Source organism: Heterodontus francisci, chromosome 10 (assembly GCF_036365525.1).
Source record: "Heterodontus francisci isolate sHetFra1 chromosome 10, sHetFra1.hap1, whole genome shotgun sequence".
In the NCBI taxonomy this organism is placed as follows: domain Eukaryota; kingdom Metazoa; phylum Chordata; class Chondrichthyes; order Heterodontiformes; family Heterodontidae; genus Heterodontus; species Heterodontus francisci.
The window spans coordinates 37,447,781-37,466,466 of NC_090380.1; the positions used below are offsets into that span (position 1 = coordinate 37,447,781).

The window sequence follows — 18,686 nt, forward strand, 5'->3', positions numbered from 1 at the left end:
GATAGCACTGGGACTGGTCCTGGGCTTCAGTAGCATTGGGAATGGTCCTGGGCATCGTTCGCACTGGGAATTGTCCTGGGCTTCAGTAACACTGGGAATGTGGGCTTTAGTAACTCTGAGAATGGGCCTGGGCTTTGCAGCAATCGGATTGGTCCTGGGTTTCAGTCGCACTTGGAATGGATCTGGACTTTGCAGCACTGGGAATGGTCCTGGGCTTTGCATCACTGGGAATGGCCCTGGGCTTTGCAGCATTAGGAATGGTCCTGGGCGTCTTTAGCACTGGGAATGGTCCTGGGTTTCAGTAGCACTGGGAATGGTCCTAGGCTTTGCAGCACTGGGAATGGTCCTGGGCGTCTTTAGCACTGGGAATGGTCCTGTGCTTTGCAGCACTAGTAATGGTCCTTGACTTTGCAGCACTGGGAAGGGCCCTGGGCTTTGCAGCACTGGGTATGGCCCTGGTCTTTGCAGCACTCAGATTGGTCTTGGGTTTCAGTAGCACTGGGAATAACCCTGGGCTTCAGGAGCACTGGGAATGGTCCTGGGCATTGTTAACACTGGGAATTGTCCTGGGCTTCAGTATGACTGGGAATGTGGGCTTTAGTAACACTGGGAATGGGCCTGGGCTTTGCAGCACTCAGATTGGTCGTGGGTTTCAGTAGCACTTGGAATGGATCTGGGCTTTGCAGCACTGGGAATGGCCCTGGACTTTGCAGCACTGGGAATGGTCCTGGGCTTTGCAGCACTGGGAATGGTCCTGGGTTTCAGTAGCACTGGGAATGGTCCTGGGCTTTGCTGCACTGGGAATGGTCCTGGGCGTTTTTTGCGCTGGGAATGGTCCTGTGCTTTGCAGCACTAGGAATGGCCCTTGACTTTGCAGCACTGGGAATGGTCCTGGGCTTTGCAGCACTGGGAATGGTCCTGGGCTTTGCAGCACTGGGAATGATCTTGGGGTTTGCAGCTCTGGGAATGATCCTCGGCTTTGCACCACTGGGAAGGGCCCTGGGCTTTGCAGCACTGGGAATGGCGCTGGGCTTTGCAGCACTGGGAATGGCCCTGGGCTTTGCAGCACTGGGAATGGTCCTGGGCTTTGCAGCACTGGGAATGGTCCTGTGCTTTGCAGCACTGGGAATGGTCCTGGGCTTTGCAGCACTGGGAATGGTCCTGGGCTTTGCAGCACTGGGAATGGTCCTGGGCTTTGCAGCACTGGGAATGGTCCTGTGCTTTTCAGCACTGGGAATGGTCCTGGGCTTTGCAGCACTGAGAATGGCTTTTGGCTTTGCAGCACTGGGAATGGCTTTTGGCTTTGCAGCACTGGGAATGGCCCTGGGCTTTGCAGCACTGGGAATGGCCCTGGGCTTTGCAGCATTAGGAATGGTCCTGGGCCTTGCAGCATTGGGAATGGCCCTGGGCTTTGCACGACTGGGAATGGCCCTGGGCTTTGCAGCACTGAGAATGGCTTTTGGCTTTGCAGCACTGGGAATGGCCCTGGGCTTTGCAGCACTGGGAATGGCCCTGGGCCTTGCAGCACTGGGAATGGTCCTGGGCTTTGCAGCTCTGAGAATGGTCCTGGGCCTTGCAGCATTGGGAATGGCCCTGGGCTTTGCACCACTGGGAATGGCCCTGGGCCTTGCAGCACTGGGAATGGTCCTGGGCTTTGCAGCACTGGGAATGGCCCTGGTCTTTGCAGCACTCAGATTGGTCCTGGGTTTCAATAGCACTGGGAATGGTCCTGGGCCTTGCAGCACTGGGAATGGTCCTGGGCCTTGCAGCATTGGGAATGGCCCTGGGTTTACAGCACTGGGAATGGTCCTGGGCTTTGCAGCACTGGGAATGGTCCTGGGCCTTGCAGCACTGGGAATGGTCCTGGGGTTTGCAGCTCTGGGAATGATCCTCGGCTTTGCACCACTGGGAAGGGCTCTGGGCTTTGCAGCACTGGGAATGGTCCTGGGTTTCAGTAGCACTGGGAATGGTCCTGGGCTTTGCAGCACTGGGAATGGTCCTGTGTTTTGCAGCACTGGGAATGGTCCTGGTCTTTGCAGCACTGGGATTGGCCCTGGGCTTTGCAGCACTGGGAATGGTCCTGGGCTTTGCATCACTGGGAATGGTCCTGGGCTTTGCATCACTGGGAATGGTCCTGGGCTTTGCAGCACTGGGAATGGTCCTGGGCTTTGCAGCACTGGGAATCGTGACATGGCAGCACTGAGGCGGGGGAAGCTGTGATTTGACAGAACTGGGATGGAATATAAGGTTTGGGTCATGGGTGGTTTCCTTCTTCTGCCGGTGGGGAGGTGAAGGGGCCATCGATCTGCCAGAGTGGTTGCATCTCTGATGCCTGCCGACCCCAAGCAGGTTAAATATCCTGAGTCCGCCTGTCATTGGTGAGATTGCCCACCTCCTCCCCCAGATGCCATACTATCCTCCCTCAGCAACCTCTTCAAGGGGCAATCCAATATTTAAAATAGCCTACAACATCTTCTGAGGTCTAGGCCCTGCCATTCCCTGGAACCCCACCGCCAATCCGCTCTGCTAAGTGGGGCCGCTTTGGATCATCTGGAGTCTGGAAATGCTCATCTGGTTCAGTGGATTGCCTCCAGTTCTACACCAGGTCCTGGGACAATGGGAAACTCTGGCATAGGGAGTCTCTGCAGGACTGTCTCCAACAGCTGTTCCCCCCCTTACAAGCTTGACTGGAACATCCCTGAATTGGCAAAACTGGTGCCCTGCCATTTTCCAGTTGGGTTTCCACTAAAGTTATGGCAGGAGTCTGGCTCCACTCTTGAGGAAATTCAGGGCGGTTGCACACAGTCACATTCATATTTCTGAATGCTCCTCTCAGCATCACAGCCCTCTTGAGGGCCGTTGCCAGCTCGCATTAAGTCACCTTTCCTGTTCTCCTCATTCCCCATCTCCCACCTACTTGAGTGCCGCTGCTGGAAAGGCAAGTGGCTTGAAATTCAACCCAGCCAGCCTCGGGCCTCCTGGTTCAGGCACGCCATGTGTTTGCTTTTACTCCCAGAACCAAGTCTGGGTATATTTCTACCCCAATCTATCTGCTTTACATTCGAATCTGGAATGGACTGACCTCACTGAAGTCACTTGTTGCAGATTTCTAAACAGTTGGTTGTAAATGCAGTGGAGCTTAACATGAGGAGTTTATTTGATGTAAAATTGGTGCACTGTGGGTCCCCAACCAGTTCTGAAGAATTCTGAATGTGCTACGAGTTGTAATTTGGGTTGCAGTGTAGTTGGTTAAAGCTGCAATTTTCTTCCTAAAATAAAACTCTTATGGAAATAAGGCTCCACCACAGTATAATTAACATGCAAGTTAGCAGTTCACCATTTGTCATAGAACTTTAACACTCAGCAAAACATTCAATCTTAAGTAGGATCTGACCTGCGAAATTACATAAGTGTTGTTGCTCAGAAGTCCTTTGCAAATCGTCAGGCTTATTTGTGGAACATTGCTCTTTCTGCATGTGATTGTGATTGCCGCACGTTTTGTACATGTGATGGTGAAGACTTGTACTTTGATGGAAGGGATGAAGTGGAAAATGGCACTATTTTTAAAACAGTCGTCTCTATGCCTTGTGACATTTTTCTTCATATTTGTTCTTTTTTGAAGGGAAACAAAAAATATTATATTTCTTTCCAACAGCCTCCCTGAGACTTTGTGCAATCTGTTATTTAATTTTTTCTGGTTTGCACATTGCGAATTCTGGTGACAGTCTCTGGTGTCAATGGGATGACCTGCAGGAACACAGAGATAACACCAAGTTAAGGAGGTCTACAGTACATTCCTACCTCCTTGGCCAACCATTTAGTTACCTGCCCTAATGTCTCTTTCTCTGGCTGGGTGGAAATGTTTGTTTGATTGCCTGTGAAGCACCTTGGGAAGTTTTACTATGTTATAGGTGCTATCTAAATGCATTTTTTTGTTGTTTACAAGAGTGATCTGCAAAGAGATAAAGGATGGTTTTGAAAAGTTAGGAGGTGTTTAAACAATTCCATCCTGAACTAAACCATCACCGCCAGGGTCTGGGTTCTTGCTATACCATTGAATTATGCTTTTTGGGGTCTTCATCTGCTGGCTCATACTCAAATTGTGATACACCTCAGTGTATAAGAGTATGCTTTGAATCTGCTGCTGTTTCAGATGTGAGGCGGTGTTTTGTAACGTGGGAGCGTATGAAGGGTAGCACTGCCACAAATAAAATCTCTCAATATGTTGTGATGTTTTCTGTTGATTTAAACTGAACTCTAAAGTGTGTGGGGAGAATAACGATTGGAGAAGCAGAAAATTGGCCCTGAAATCCCACAGTGAGGTACTGCTGTATGAATGTTTCAAAGTTTATCTCTCTGCGATTTTAGCAGAGGATTAACCCATTTATTGTAAACAAGTGCCGACCAAAAGGAATTTAAGACCAATGCAGTAACCACTTGCACCTTAGAATCCCACAACTTAATCACGAGCTTTGCGCTCAGTCTTCTAACATTTATGATTTCAACTTCCTGGTATTACTGTACTGAATCATTTGCCAAAGTTTAGTTTAGTTTAGTTTAGAGATACAGCACTGAAACAGGCCCTTCGGCCCACCGAGTCTGTGCCGACCATCAACCACCCATTTATACTAATCCTACACTAATCCCATATTCCTACCACATCCCCACCTGTCCCTATATATTCCCCTACCACCTACCTATACTAGGGGCAATTTATAATGGCCAATTAACCTATCAACCTGCAAGTCTTTGGCATGTGGGAGGAAACCGGAGCACCCGGAGGAAACCCACGCAGACACAGGGAGAACTTGCAAACTCCACACAGGCAGTACCCAGAATCGAACCCGGGTCCCTGGAGCTGTGAGGCTGCAGTGCTAACCACTGCGCCACTGTGCCGCCCCAAAGGTTCCTATAGTTTTGCCAATTTTATTTCTTTTTAACTCTACTTTTTCCCATCAGTTGAAAACTGCAGTGTGAAGTAGAACTCCATGTTTCATTTTGCCCGATTTATTTTTATATGCAGCTTGAAGAGATTTGCACTATAATGTAAAAAATGTACTTGTTTTTCTCCTCAGAATCCAGATGATGCAGTATGTCATCTATGGAGTTGCTTCATTCTTCTTCCTGTATGGAATAATCCTCCTGGCAGAAGGATTTTACACCACAAGCGCTGTTAAGGAAATTCATGGCGAGTTCAAAACAACCGTGTGTGGACGCTGCATCAGTGGAATGGTATGAAGATCAGAATGTAGTTCATGATTTCAGAGCTGTCGCACAAACAGTGCTGATATTCTGATTCTGCCAGATAAACAGAGCTATGACATAACAGAAAAGGACTGGGTTCTGCAAAATGAATGCTTTACTTTATTGGTTGGTCATTTTGAACCAGTGCTTATAGTTGAATGGTGCTTCTCATACCTGTAATGTGTATCCAGTATTGTAACATGATGGAGCTCAGTTCAGAAACTTCTCAAAGTAAGAAAGAGGATTTTTTTAAAGTCTTCTTTTATTGTATGTTAGCTACCAGGTGAGATGGATTGGTTTTAATTTCCAATGGGCGGTTCTACGCGGTCCGCACTGATGATTTGCAGTTTTGAGTGTGAGATCTCCAAAAGTGCAATGCGGTAAGAGTTGTGAGTTCAGTTGCAGTGTCAGTCTGCTTCAGAGTCACAGCTAGTGTTGGAATAACTACAGACAGTGCGAAGTGAAGTTTTAAAAAGTTTGCAGGCTTGCAACTACAGACTGAATACTCGTGTTGTTTTTGGTGAGAAAGAAGTGTTTCTCCAGCGCAACAAAATCTCAAGTGTTGCATTTCCAGGTGGAACCCATTTCCACCAATGTTACAACAGTTTTTCTTTTTACCCAATCTGGCAGTCCTGCTGGGAATCACCATTTCCGGTGTTCCAATGTAAAACCTCTTTGGATCTTTCAGTAGTGCACCCATGCCAATTATATACATGGTGTAAGGGGTCAAATTTTGTGTTATTTATGCCCCCTTCAGGCATCATTTCCATCGGTGTAACACGCAGATAAATGAGGCGTAATCTCATGAGCTGTCCCATTTGGTTGAAGTGATCTATTTAAAGGTACAAATTCCTTGAAAAATCTTTCCCTATTTCTTAGGTTAGCTTGCATATTTTGGGATTTGCTTTGTGCATTGGAGAGCTGCTGAGTTGCCATTCAAGCTGTGAAACTCACTGGTCACCAGAACATTACTGACTTCCATCTACAATAAAGCATAATGTTCAACAGCATGGGTTTCCCATTTTACCTTCTGGATGGAAGAGGAGAAGTTGGAGAGCTACAGAAGGGAGTGAGGGCACTTTGACCCGCTTCTCCTGGGCATTATGTGCTAGTTTCCCCGGAGCAGTTTTAGCAGCCGTATGTGATAGTAAGCATCTGAAGGGAATCTTCTAGGTGGCAGCAAACAGGTGATGTATCGGGACAAGTGCTGGATGGACCCTGTAACATAGTGATTGGAATTGTAAGGGGCAGCATGCAAGGTGGGTTTGGGTTGGGAAATTCAACATTAAAGAGCTAGCCATTGATCGATGATGTGTTGTAAATGAAGATTTATTGTTACATTTAAGAAGTGGAGGAATCCATCCTACCAAAGTAAAAAAGGGGAAGTGGTCTTGGTGCCCTCGTCAGGTCCTTAAATGTTTTGCGGCACTAGCCCATAGACCGAGGAATGAGTGGTGGTATTCAACACCACTGCCAGCTCCCTCCACTTTGCTCTCATTCAAGTGACTTCTTCCCCCTGCAAGCCTAGCAATAGGTCTGTCCTATTGTATATCTTGTCCAGGAGGATCTGTAAGTCGGCATCTGAAAAACTCCGGGCTTGCCTCCTTCTGTCACCATTTGCTTAAGCCCTTCCTTGCAAACTACTAGTATGTAAGGTTGAAACCATAGTGAAATCTTGAGAAATCACAAAGAAATGTGCTGTCAAAAATTGGAGGAATGAACACGCCACTCACCTGCTGTCTCCAGGAATTTGCTGCCACCTGTAGGTTTTTTAAATCCTACAGCAACAATTTTACTGTCACCCCCAGCGATTTATTCCTATGTTGTACTCCTGGTCCACTATTCAATATTTAAATAAGTGCAAATTAATTTGGAGCCAGTGGCAAAGTGCACCAGCACTGCCCTACCATCATTACTGCTGCACATCAGGGCCTGTGTATTCAACTAACTTCTGAGGGGAAAGAGATAAGAACCATAGAGTGCTTGGAAAGAACCTCCAAATGGGCGTGGGCAGGTAGGTGTTCAAACAAACCTGAAACTTCAGTGATTTTTTAAAATCAGACCACTCCTTCATTTGAAAGAACGTGCCATTGATCACTTGGAGCAATGGATGTTGCTCCAGAAATGGACGGTTCAACAGTTCAAACAGTGAAAATGGCCTTGCATTTCTAAATGTTCAATGGCATATTGCAGTGAGTAGTAGGATGTTACTGATAGAGCTGTGACACATAGCACCAGCACTGTGTTTTAGCATTTTTGTCAAGGTTTTTTTTCTTTTCGTTTATTTATTTTAATTGCTAATGGAAGTAATAATGTTTCTATTTGATCCTTATTGTGACATTCCTATTTTCAAACTCATTTGCAAACACCCCGGGAGAAGAAATTCTACCTACACAACTGGGTCACTACATACAGAAGTGGAATATCCATGTACTGGCAGTTAAAACTGCCATCAACAAAAAAAAACTAAAAGATTTTTCACAAAAATAATTAACTGAAAAAAAAAATCACTCTTGGAAATTGATACCCCATGCTTTGGCTGTGGTTTGTTTTGAAAGTACTGAGTGCCCTCATGCATTGGATGCCTGCTAACTGAGTCAACACCATTCAGGAGACCGCACGCATGTTGAATTGATGCATAGATTGCAAGTTACTGAATGTCCATTTTAAAAGTAACGCTACTTTCCTCCCTTTGCTCTCCAAAGTCCTGGAAGTGTTGTCGCCTCCCAAATTCTGTGCCCATCTTTCCCAGAACTCCATGTTTGTATCCCTCCAATCAGGTTCCTGCCCCTGCCACTGTACTGAAACAGCTCTTATCAAAGTCACAAATGACATCTTTTGTGAGTCTGACAAAGATAAACTGTCCATCTTCATATTTCTTGACCTGTCTGCAGCCTTTGACATGGTTGACCACACCATCCTCCTCCAACGTCTCTCCATTGTCATCCAGCTGGCTGGGACTGTTTGACCTGGTTCCATTGTTAATCTAATCGTAGCCAGAGAATCACATGTAGTGGCTTCTCCTCCTGCATCGTGACCTCTGGTGTCCCTGAAGGATCGATCCTTGACCCCCTCCTATTTCTCATCTTCATGCTGCTCGGCAACATCATCCGAAAACTCTGTCAGTTTTCACATGTATGTTGACAACCCCCAGCTCTACTTCACCACTCCCCTCCTCGACTCATCCACTGCCTCTAAATTATCAGAGTGCTTATCCAACATCCAGTACTAAATGAGCAGAAATTTCCTCCAGTTAAATATTGGGAAGATTGAAGGCATTGTCTTCGGTCCCCACCACTATTCAGTATTGTCTTAACCTCTTTGTTAGCTGCTACTGTACACAAAGCACTGAGCACTCAAGATGGGATCAGTAACACAGTAATGTGGACTCTTTATTTAATGATGGTTCTGCATGTACAGACAGGTCTTCAATGAACAGCTACTTACTTAAGACTGCCCCACACCAGAAGTCACATGTTGTGTTACATCACAGCTCTTACACTGCTGGCCTGATAACATAGCCACACCTCTTAAAGGTGTACACACAACATCCCCCTTTTCCCAAACAGAAACATATCTCCCTCGAATAGTAGAAGCTAACTACATACAATGCAACAACAGTAATATTAACTATATACAATTCATTGACAGTAATAGGATATAAACATACATAGTACAAAACAGTGATAGAAACATGTGAGTATAGCAGTCACAGCAGTGTAACGGTGGTTTGATCAAACATCCTGATTTAGGAACAGATAACTGTTGTTGGAATCCGGAGCAGATTTGTGTGGACTCGGCTCTATGGAAGTGGAATGCATAGACTCTATCCGGGGTGACATCATTGGCCTCGTCCGATTTGCAATAGAGTCTTCCATGGATCTGGGATCATGGGCTGTTCTGGTCTGACCTCTATTCCTGTGCAATGTAGCACCAGTAGAAGTAGTAACCTCGTAGGAATGTGGTTCTGGTTGAACCCTGGAGACTGGTGCCATGTACCAGTTACAGGATTCTGTATCATGACCTGCCGTCCTACTGGTAATTTTGAAAGCTTACTTCCAGCATGACTGTCATGCCTTTCTTTCATCTTTCCCCATTGCTCTAAAAGAGCATCCCTAACTTCAGGGTAGATGGAACGATGGAATCAGTACGGATCTGGTGCCCGAACATAAGCTTGGCTGGGGATGGTATTGTAGAACTCAGCGGAGTTGCACATGGGTGGGGCATAGCAATGTGCAAATCCTGACCCATCTGCTGGCACTTTGATAATCAGTGATTTGACTGTGCAAATAATACATTCCACAAGACGATTGGAACGCGGATAATGGGGTGAAGATGTGATATGTGTAACATCTCATTTCAGGCACATGTCACGAAACGATTTCCCAGTATATTGAGGCCCATTATCGGATAGGCTGAAGATTGCACTGAGTGTGCTTGTGACTGTCGAACTCGACGTGTCATGTAGCCAGCGGATGATTGGATATTTGGAGAAATAATCCATGACAACGAGGTAGTCGGCACTACTAACGTGGAACTAAATCCATGACAATCTTTGCCCATGGGACTGCAGGAATCTCATGAGGGATGAGAGCTTCTCGATGTTGACTTGGCTGGTGAGCCTGACACACCTGATATATCTGTACAACGGATGCAATATCATTGTGAATCACTGGCTAATGGACCCTGGCCAACTGCCTGGTACGGTCAATACCCATATGCAATTGGTGAAGCTGTTGGGGTATGTCAGCCCGTAGAGATGCAGGGATCGGGACTTGTCTGCCCTTGAAAATGACAGTGTGTGTGATTTCCAGCTTGTCTCTGAAGGTCCAGAATGACCCGGTGGATTCAGCCATGTCCTGAATGGAGTCCGGCCAACCTTCCACTATGTTCTTCCAGGGTCCCTGGAATGTGGAGCCCGCTGCCTTCTCTCCTTGTAGCTGGTCACACTTTTGCTGCTTGAAGTGGACCAGGTTGATATACCTTACATTCTCTAGTTCCACGTCAACGAGGTCAACCTGCCATTCGACTGAAACATCTTCGGTCTTTGCCGGGTTAGGCAACTGGCTCAGTGTGTTGGAGGTGGTCATCAACTTGCCTGGTTTATTCTTCACCTCACAATTATACCCCTGTATCTTCACCAGCAGTTGCTGAAGGCGCAGTGGTGCGCTCATCAAAGGATTCCTCCAAATCATCTCCAGCTGGCTTGTCGTTGGTTTCCACTGCAAAGCATTTATTGAAGAGGTATGTGTAGAAACATGCAATGACGAAAATGAGAGCCTGCGTTTCCCTCTCGATATTTGAGTAGTTAGCTTGGGCTGGTGACAAAGGTTTGGAGGCTAAAGCAACTGGCCATCCCTTTTGTAGTAAGCAGGCACCCAAACCCTTCTGTCAGGCATTCATCTCATAACCTCCACTAGGTCACAGAACTGGAGAATTGAAGCGTTCTCTGTCAGTAAGGTTTTCAACTGGTCAAAGACACACTGGTGATCTTCCTGCCAAAGGAAAGGAGTGTCCTTTTTCAGCAGCTCTCTCAGTGGTGCCACTTTGTGTGAAAGCCGGAATGAATGGGCAAAGGAAATTGAAGAGCCCCAGGCATCGTTGGAGGTCTTCCTTGTCCTGTGGGACAGGCATTGCGCAGTTGTCGTCCAACTAGCTTGGGTCCGGTCAAATGTCCTGATCGGAGGATACGGAACTGAAGAAATTGATTTGTCAGACATGCATCTCACATTTGTGACTTTTAAAGATGAGGCCTTCCTTCCATGCCACATGCATCAGACCATGCAGGTTGCGGTCATGCTCTGCTCTGGTCCTGCCCATCACAGCAATATTGGCGTAAATACACACACACCCTGGCACCTGACTCGTGATGCGGTCTATGTGTTGTTGGAACACATCTTGGCTCATAGCAAGCCGAAAGGGAGCTGCTGGAAGCAGTAGCTACCAAAAGATGTATGAAAGGTAGTGATCGTTTGCAAGTGCTTAGTAAGATAAGTGTACTGACCAATAACCATTCTTGGTGTCTGGTTTGGGGGAAAATGGTTGACTTGCAAACTTGGGGTTCAACTCTTCAAAGGTTGGAATCTGGTGCTGGCATCTTTTGAGAGCTCGGTTCAGCCTGCGGAGGTCCAAACATACCTGCAAGGAGCAGTCCTTTTTCACTACGCAGGTAAGGGAGCTGCACCAGTGGATGTGGTCCTGGACACACTGTATGATACCATCCGCCTTCATCATATCCAGCTCAGTATGGAGCTTGGCCTAGATATTTACATTGCACTTTTGGGGTGGGTTGATGGTGGGTGTGGCATCATCCCGGAGGTGCAGTGTAGCTTCCCCCTTGAAGCTGCCTGTCTTGTCAAAACAGTCAGAGTAAACCGATGTAAGATCCTTGACAGAGTGAATTGGTTTGTCCTCTATGCTTTGTTTCCTCCTGTGGCGATGCCCGATACTATGTATCATTACCAGGGTCAGATCCCTGCAGCCCTCTAGTCCTGCGATAGCAAGTCCAGCCATTTGGACGATGTAAAAAAGGGTTGGAATTTCTAATCCGAATCGTTGTATTTGCATTCAATCTTGATGGATCCTAAACAAAGGATCGAGCAACCATTGCATGCGATTAGTTGGGTGTTCATCGGCGTCACCATGGCTCGCCATTGATCTGGATACATGCCTTTTAAAATGCATAGAGGTAAAATAGTTGCACTGGCACCCTTGTCCACCTTCACCCACAGCACATGCTTGTCCTTTTTCAGACATAGAACACGAATAGATGCAAATGTCTCCAGTGGAGTGATCGAGTCAATGCATTCGGTGGCATTGACAGTGTGAAAAGACTGTTCCTCTCAACCACTTGAACTTGGACTCTCACCATCATCTTCTCTAGAGTTATGTCATCTGTGACATCGTGAATGTATTGGTTGTGATGTGAAGTACAACTGCGAAGCTTGTCAGGGCGCAAAGCCTTTTTATGGTCTATCCGACTGTGGTCAGGACCCTTACCAGCAGCATCTGTCTTGGCTTTCTGCCACTGATGTTTCCAGTGATCCCTTACATCATATGCTTTTCAGATGTCATTAAATACTGGCCAACCCTTAGGCGTCTGTAAGAGCCCACACCTTTTAAATGGTTTCCTGTACTTGGAATCCTTACTCAATGCAGCAATAGTATTTTCAGCTGTCACAAATGCATGCTATGCTGAATGATGATTTTTTAAAATTCATCAGCTGAAAAACTGAATTAAGGTTTAAAAAAAAGTGACTGCTACCAGCTAAAATGGCCACCGAAATTTGCATCAAAATCCCCTATATTTCAATGCATCGAAAGGGAGTCGAATTGTCTGGCCAGTCCCCTCCAGAACAATGACTTGGGATGTTTGGAGTGCGTCACCTGGTCAGTCCCAATTAACAAGACATTTAACGGCAAGCACTTATGACAAACTGGTGGAAACGAACCACTCAAAGGTAATCACTTGAACGATGGGATCTAGATTGAGAGAAGGGAATTCCTAGTCATGAACTAATTTAAGTTGCAAGAGGAAGTACACACTGAACTATCATATGACAGGCCCACCATCTGTATGTTTTAAGCTGGGTTTTCTCCCTCTACAGCAGACAAGCAGCTGGACACTGATCAGAAGAGACCCAAGTGGAGTCCCTCTCTCTCCAGTCCACCTGGCAAGTTTCGAATCTTGCCTGCTGACTGTAACCACCTAAGACAATCACTGTGGCAGACAGAGACCTGTGAAGGAACTCATCCACACTACTGTTTCCAGGAGGACCACTGAACCTGTTGGCCACATCTACAAGCCGGAAGCCTCAGGATCACCAAATTCATCCAGAAGCCAACCGAATCACGAATCGCCACAGACTATATACCCCTTTTTATTGCTATGGACTCGAATCCGATCAATCTATCCTTCCCCACTCTGTAACCTATTTGTGTGTGTGTGTACGTTTGTGTCTTGTGTGAAAGTTGGCATGTAGTTTATTATTTTACTTAGATTGGTTTAAGTACAATAAAGCTAACCTCTTACTTTGTTAAACTCAAGAAAACCTGTCCATTGGTTCCTTTATGATTATAGTACATAAGTAGTCAAACACTCACTGAATTGGCAAGTGCATTCACTTCAAAAAGAAATAAACCCTGTTGTGGTCAACCAAGGAGAGGGAAAAGAGGGGAGCACGTTGACCCCTCCCCCTCACCTGATCGTAACAGACATTTGGGGGCTTGTCAGGGATCAAAACATAAAGACAAACAAGAAATTGGAAGCGGGGAACCAAATTGATCCCTCGCAAAAATTTAAAAGCTTGAATACAGATTTTCTTGTGATTTTCAGTGCTAGAGTACTAAAATATCCACATTCAAGGCCAGTACCTTCCTAAAACAGAGTAAAATAACTTGGGACAGTTTAAAAGCCCTATCTATGGAAGGAGTATAGCTAGGCATTTAGAGATTACTATCCGTCCAAAAGGTTTCTTTTGGGCCTCCTTATCTCGAGAGACAATGGATACGCGCCTGGAGGTGGTCAGTGGTTTGTGAAGCAGCGCCTGGAGTGGCTATAAAGGCCAATTCTGGAGTGACAGGCTCTTCCACAGGTGCTGCAGAGAAATTTGTTTGTTGGGGCTGTTGCACAGTTGGCTCTCCCCTTGCGCCTCTGTCTTTTTTCCTGCCAACTACTAAGTCTCTTCGACTCGCCACAATTTAGCCCTGTCTTTATGGCTGCCCGCCAGCTCTGGCGAATGCTGGCAACTGACTCCCACGACTTGTGATCAATGTCACACGATTTCATGTCGCGTTTGCAGACGTCTTTATAACGGAGACATGGACGGCCGGTGGGTCTGATACCAGTGGCGAGCTCGCTGTACAATGTGTCTTTGGGGATCCTGCCATCTTCCATGCGGCTCACATGGCCAAGCCATCTCAAGCGCCGCTGACTCAGTAGTGTGTATAAGCTGGGGGTGTTGGCCGCTTCAAGGACTTCTGTGTTGGAGATATAGTCCTGCCACCTGATGCCAAGTATTCTCCGAAGGCAGCGAAGTCCAAAAGGTATGAAACCCAAAATCCTAAAACTTGCAGCCAGCCATTTTGAAATTGAAACTGAAGAACCATAGACAGGCTTGGAGTCTGAAACAGACAGAGTAACATTAACAAAGATACAGCTGGAACAGCGGGGACTAGAACTAGAATCCAAAAACAAAGAAAGGAAGAGAGAGTTTCAGCAAAGGGAAAAAGAAAGAGATTTCCAAAGGGAGTTAAGACAGCTCAAACGAACTAGGAGAAGACCCAATGAACCAGTGACTGGACCGCTAATTGTTCCAGTTGTTACCAAAGTTCAATGAGGGGAATGTGGAAGCATTTTTCATTTCTTTTGAAAAGCTTGCAAAACAGTTGAAGTGGCCAGCAGTGTGATGAACCCTTCTACTGCAAAGCAAATCAACAAGAAAAGCTCATGAGATTTATTCGCTGTTGTCTGATGAGAGTTCATCAAACTATGAGATGACCAAAAATGCTGTCCTGAGCGCATATGAGCTGGTATCAGAAGCATACCCCCAGAAATTCCAAACCCTCCGAAAACAACCTGAACAAACTTGCATGGAGTTCTAATGGGTTAAGCAACTTACTTTTGACCGATGGATACGGGCACTGAAGATAGAGCCCGCCTATGAAAACCTCAGAGAGGTGATCCTTCTTGAGGAGTTCAAAAACTCACTTCCCCTCTCCATTAAACCCACGGGAGGAACAAAAGGTTCCAAGAGCCAAACAGGCAGCAATCCTGGCTGATGACTATACATATCTCCACAAGCCCTTGCCTCAAACGAAACCCTTCCCTAGTCACCTCCAAAAACCTGAAAAGGATAGAAGGTGGGAGGGTGATAGCAGCCTCGTTACGACCAGGTGAGAAAGGTGTCTAGGGGTCTCTCTCAGCCTTCACCTGGTCTGAATGTAATTGAGTTTAATTTTAAACACACTGTTTTTAGCTCCCCCTTGGTGAATCCTGGTTCACTGCTTTCCAATTATAAATCAAAGAAATCAGCACAAACAGGTTTTCTTAGGTTTAAAGAAGAAAAATTGAAATTTATTAAACTTGAACTTAAACTCTAATTCGGTTGACGCTTATGGATGCACGGCGCATCCACACTATCATGCATACGCGATACACACATGCAGATAAAAGCAGAACAGAGCAGAAGAAGTAAAGTGGAAAAGTTTGAGACAATCTCTGAAGAGGGTTTTTGTTATGGATCTTCGAGCTCACTGTAGAGTCCTTGATTGTATTTAGATCTTGCTTTTCGTTGGGGCCCAGTATTCTTCTTAAACCTTGTTTGCTGTCGGAGACTTTTTTCTCTTGGGGTTCATGTGTCTTCAGTGGATTTGGAGTTCCATGAGAGAGAGGTGGGAGCAGACAGGAAAGATCTTCTCAATCCAAACAGTCTTTTTGCTCAAACTCTCTGTGGCTAGTTCAAAAAACCCCTGGAACAGTCAGTTAATCATGTGACCAGCTGGTCCAAACAATCCTGGCCCCTGTGGATTGCATCACCCCAACAGGCCCTGGAATGTGTTTCCCCACCCCCTCACGGTCCAGTGATCAACATCCATTGTGGGTTGAATGTGTCAGGGAATGGTCCTTTGTCTACACAAGCACTGTCTGTTAATATGTATTTTCCGGTCACGGCAGATCTGTTTAACAAATCATTTCCTCGCTCCAACAACAGTTAAAAATCAATGTTCATGACAAAATTGATGTGCCTCATTCTTGGCAGATGGGGGCCTCGCATGACAAGCCTGAGCAGCCATGGGTGAGAAAGGAAAGCCGGACACACAGGAGGCCTTCCTTAGGCCAAAAAGGAAGGTGCTGAGAGCAGGAGTGATGCCCAAAAGCCTGTATGTTTCCATTGTAACAAGGCAGGTCACCTACGAGCTGACTGCTGCAAGTTACAGGGGAAACCCATAGGATTAATCAGGGTACACCAGACCAGTGCAGGAAAAGGGGACCTGATGGAAAGCACAGCAGACCAGGCTGTGGCTTAAACTGTGGCAGTAAGACCCACTAAACATACCACTGTGAGTGCAGGAGAACTTAACAAAATCCCTGAGAGGTACCAGGATTTTGTGTCCCAAAGAAAAATGACCCCATACCCCTTGAGTGAGGTGAGCAAGCCCATGGTCATACTTAGGGATATAGGGACCACCCAATCCCTTCTGTTGGGAAAAGGCATGAAATTTCCCCCAGAGAGTGCATTGAATGCCAGAGTATTAGTAAATGCTATCGGAGGGGAGGTATGTGTCCATACCTTTATATTGAGTGCACCTGGAGTGCAACCTTGTTTCAGGACCAGTAACCATAAAGAGTGTCCCTAGTTTATCTGTGGATGGGATCGACCTGCTCCTTGGTAATGGTCTTACAGGGGTGAAGGTGGGAGCTTCCCCAGTGGTTTGAGAGAGAGGTCAGTGAGACAGAGCAGTTACAGGAGAGAATCCCTGGGATTTTCCCTGACTGTGTGGTGATCCAGTCCATGGCCAAACAAGCTCCATCAGAGGAGGCTGAACTGGCAGTGCAGACAGCTGACCCTACTGTCTGGTTATCTGAGACTTTCTTTGGGAAGTTCGAGGACCCAAAGGATGCGTTAAACAGATCTTCCTTGGTTGAGGCTCAGCAAGCCAATCCAGTATTAAAAAGGTTAGCACAGACTGCCTAACCGAAATTGAAGCAGAGGGAGTCCCTGAGTGCTACTATTTAAAGAATGAGGTGCTAATGAGGAAGTGGACACCTCCTCACAGACCGACAGACGAGGAGTGGACAGTGATTCACCAGATGGTGATGCCGCTGAGGTACCATAAGGAAATATTGAGAAAAGCTGATGAACTTTCAATGGCTGGACATGTCGGTGTACGAAAAACCAAGCCCGCATAAGACAGCATTTTCACTGGTCACAACTCCACAAAGATGTGGTGGAATTCTGTAAAACTTGCCACACGTGCCAGATTGTGGGGAAGTCCCAACCTGCAATAAAACCTGATCCCCTAATTCCCGCACCGGCTTTTGGGGAACCATTCAGCAGAGTGCTGGTGGATTGTGTGGGATCCCTGCCCAAAACAAAAAAGGGACTAGCAGTATCTGCTCACCATTATGGAGGTGGCTACCCAATTTCCAGAGACTATCCCTCTAAGAACAATCTCTCCCAAGGTAGTGGTATAGGGGCTAACCCAATTCTTTACCCGATATCGACTGCCAGCCAAGATCCAGTTGGATCAGGGCAGGAATTTCATGTCTGGGATCTTTCAAAAGCCTTTCAACCCCTTGTCACCTGATCGTAACAGAAGCACATAGGGCTTGTAAACTCTGTTGGCCCGTACTGATGGACTCAAATTTTTGACCACCTTTGATCTTCTGCAAAAGATACCTATGGTATGCCTCTATTGATTTGGATGCAATCACTAGCTCGATGATGTGGTCTGCCAGCTCAGTCTCAGTGAAGTGACACTCATGACCCTTAGCTCAACAGCGACTGACAAAATGGTGAATGGACTCAGTCAGCTGCTGTCAAAAGGACATGAATTTGAGTCAATGGACCCAAAAATTGAGTCTGACATGAAGTTGATTCTCCAATGTGGACCAGATTTTTGCTTCTGCTCTTCTTCGGTAAGACCAGAAGTTTTGAGGCGATATAAGCCTTCATTGCAAATGGCAATGTGTATTTTCACTGCCTACTTCCGTGGATCCATGACTCTTTGCTTGAAGAGCTGACATTCTGATAGCAGATCAGATGCTTTCCAGTTGATGGTAAGGAACTATGCTGTCATTTCTGTAATAACTCATTGTGGTTGCTCTTAAAAGAAATCTCCTGCTGTACAGGCAAACAGAAATAACTGCCTGCAGTTCCACTTGTAAACAGGCTTGGAGGGTGTGGCACTGTCTCCTGCTATACAGGCCGACAGAGAGCTGGCTGCAGTTCCACTGGGAGGATGTGGCGCTGTGGCTGGATTTGCATGCTTTTGTTAGGCCCTGCCCACAAAACTGTCAGCCCAGGAAGAGGCCCTGCAATGGCAGGCACAGCTTTTTACACTTTTGGCTGAGTCAGAATGGGTTTTGGATGGTGCGATCCTGGAGCAACCTTGGACAACGTAATGTTGGAATGACCTGCTTCTTTTGACCAATGGCTCGGCAATTTTAAAGTCAGGTACTCACAGTTTTAAGGAGCTTTTGCCTTTTTCTGTGTGTGGCTCTTCCTGACTTCGGGCTGGGTTCTCACCATGACCTTGCACTGAAGTAGAGCACCACAATCCCGATCTTCTGTTCCACATTTTAACTTTAAATTTTTTAAGTTCTGCAATGTGGTCTGGTCTTCAACGTTATCTGGTCTTCAAACGAACACTGCTGCCACCTTGTTGCGTGTTATCTTAATGTCTGTGTTAGCTGCTAGTATAAACAAAGCACTGACCGC

At 46.3% G+C, this 18,686-nt stretch overlaps 1 protein-coding gene across 2 annotated transcripts in view; it reads left to right on the plus strand.

Annotated features, from left to right (window-relative positions):
- Nucleotides 1-18,686, plus strand: part of LOC137374401 (proteolipid protein DM gamma) — a 247,224-nt gene that overhangs the window by 195,684 nt on the left and 32,854 nt on the right. For both annotated transcript variants that reach the window (XM_068040454.1, XM_068040455.1), the window contains exon 4: nt 5,076-5,232. In XM_068040454.1, coding sequence (XP_067896555.1) covers nt 5,076-5,232 — 157 coding nt within the window. The remainder of the gene's footprint in view (nt 1-5,075; nt 5,233-18,686) is intronic.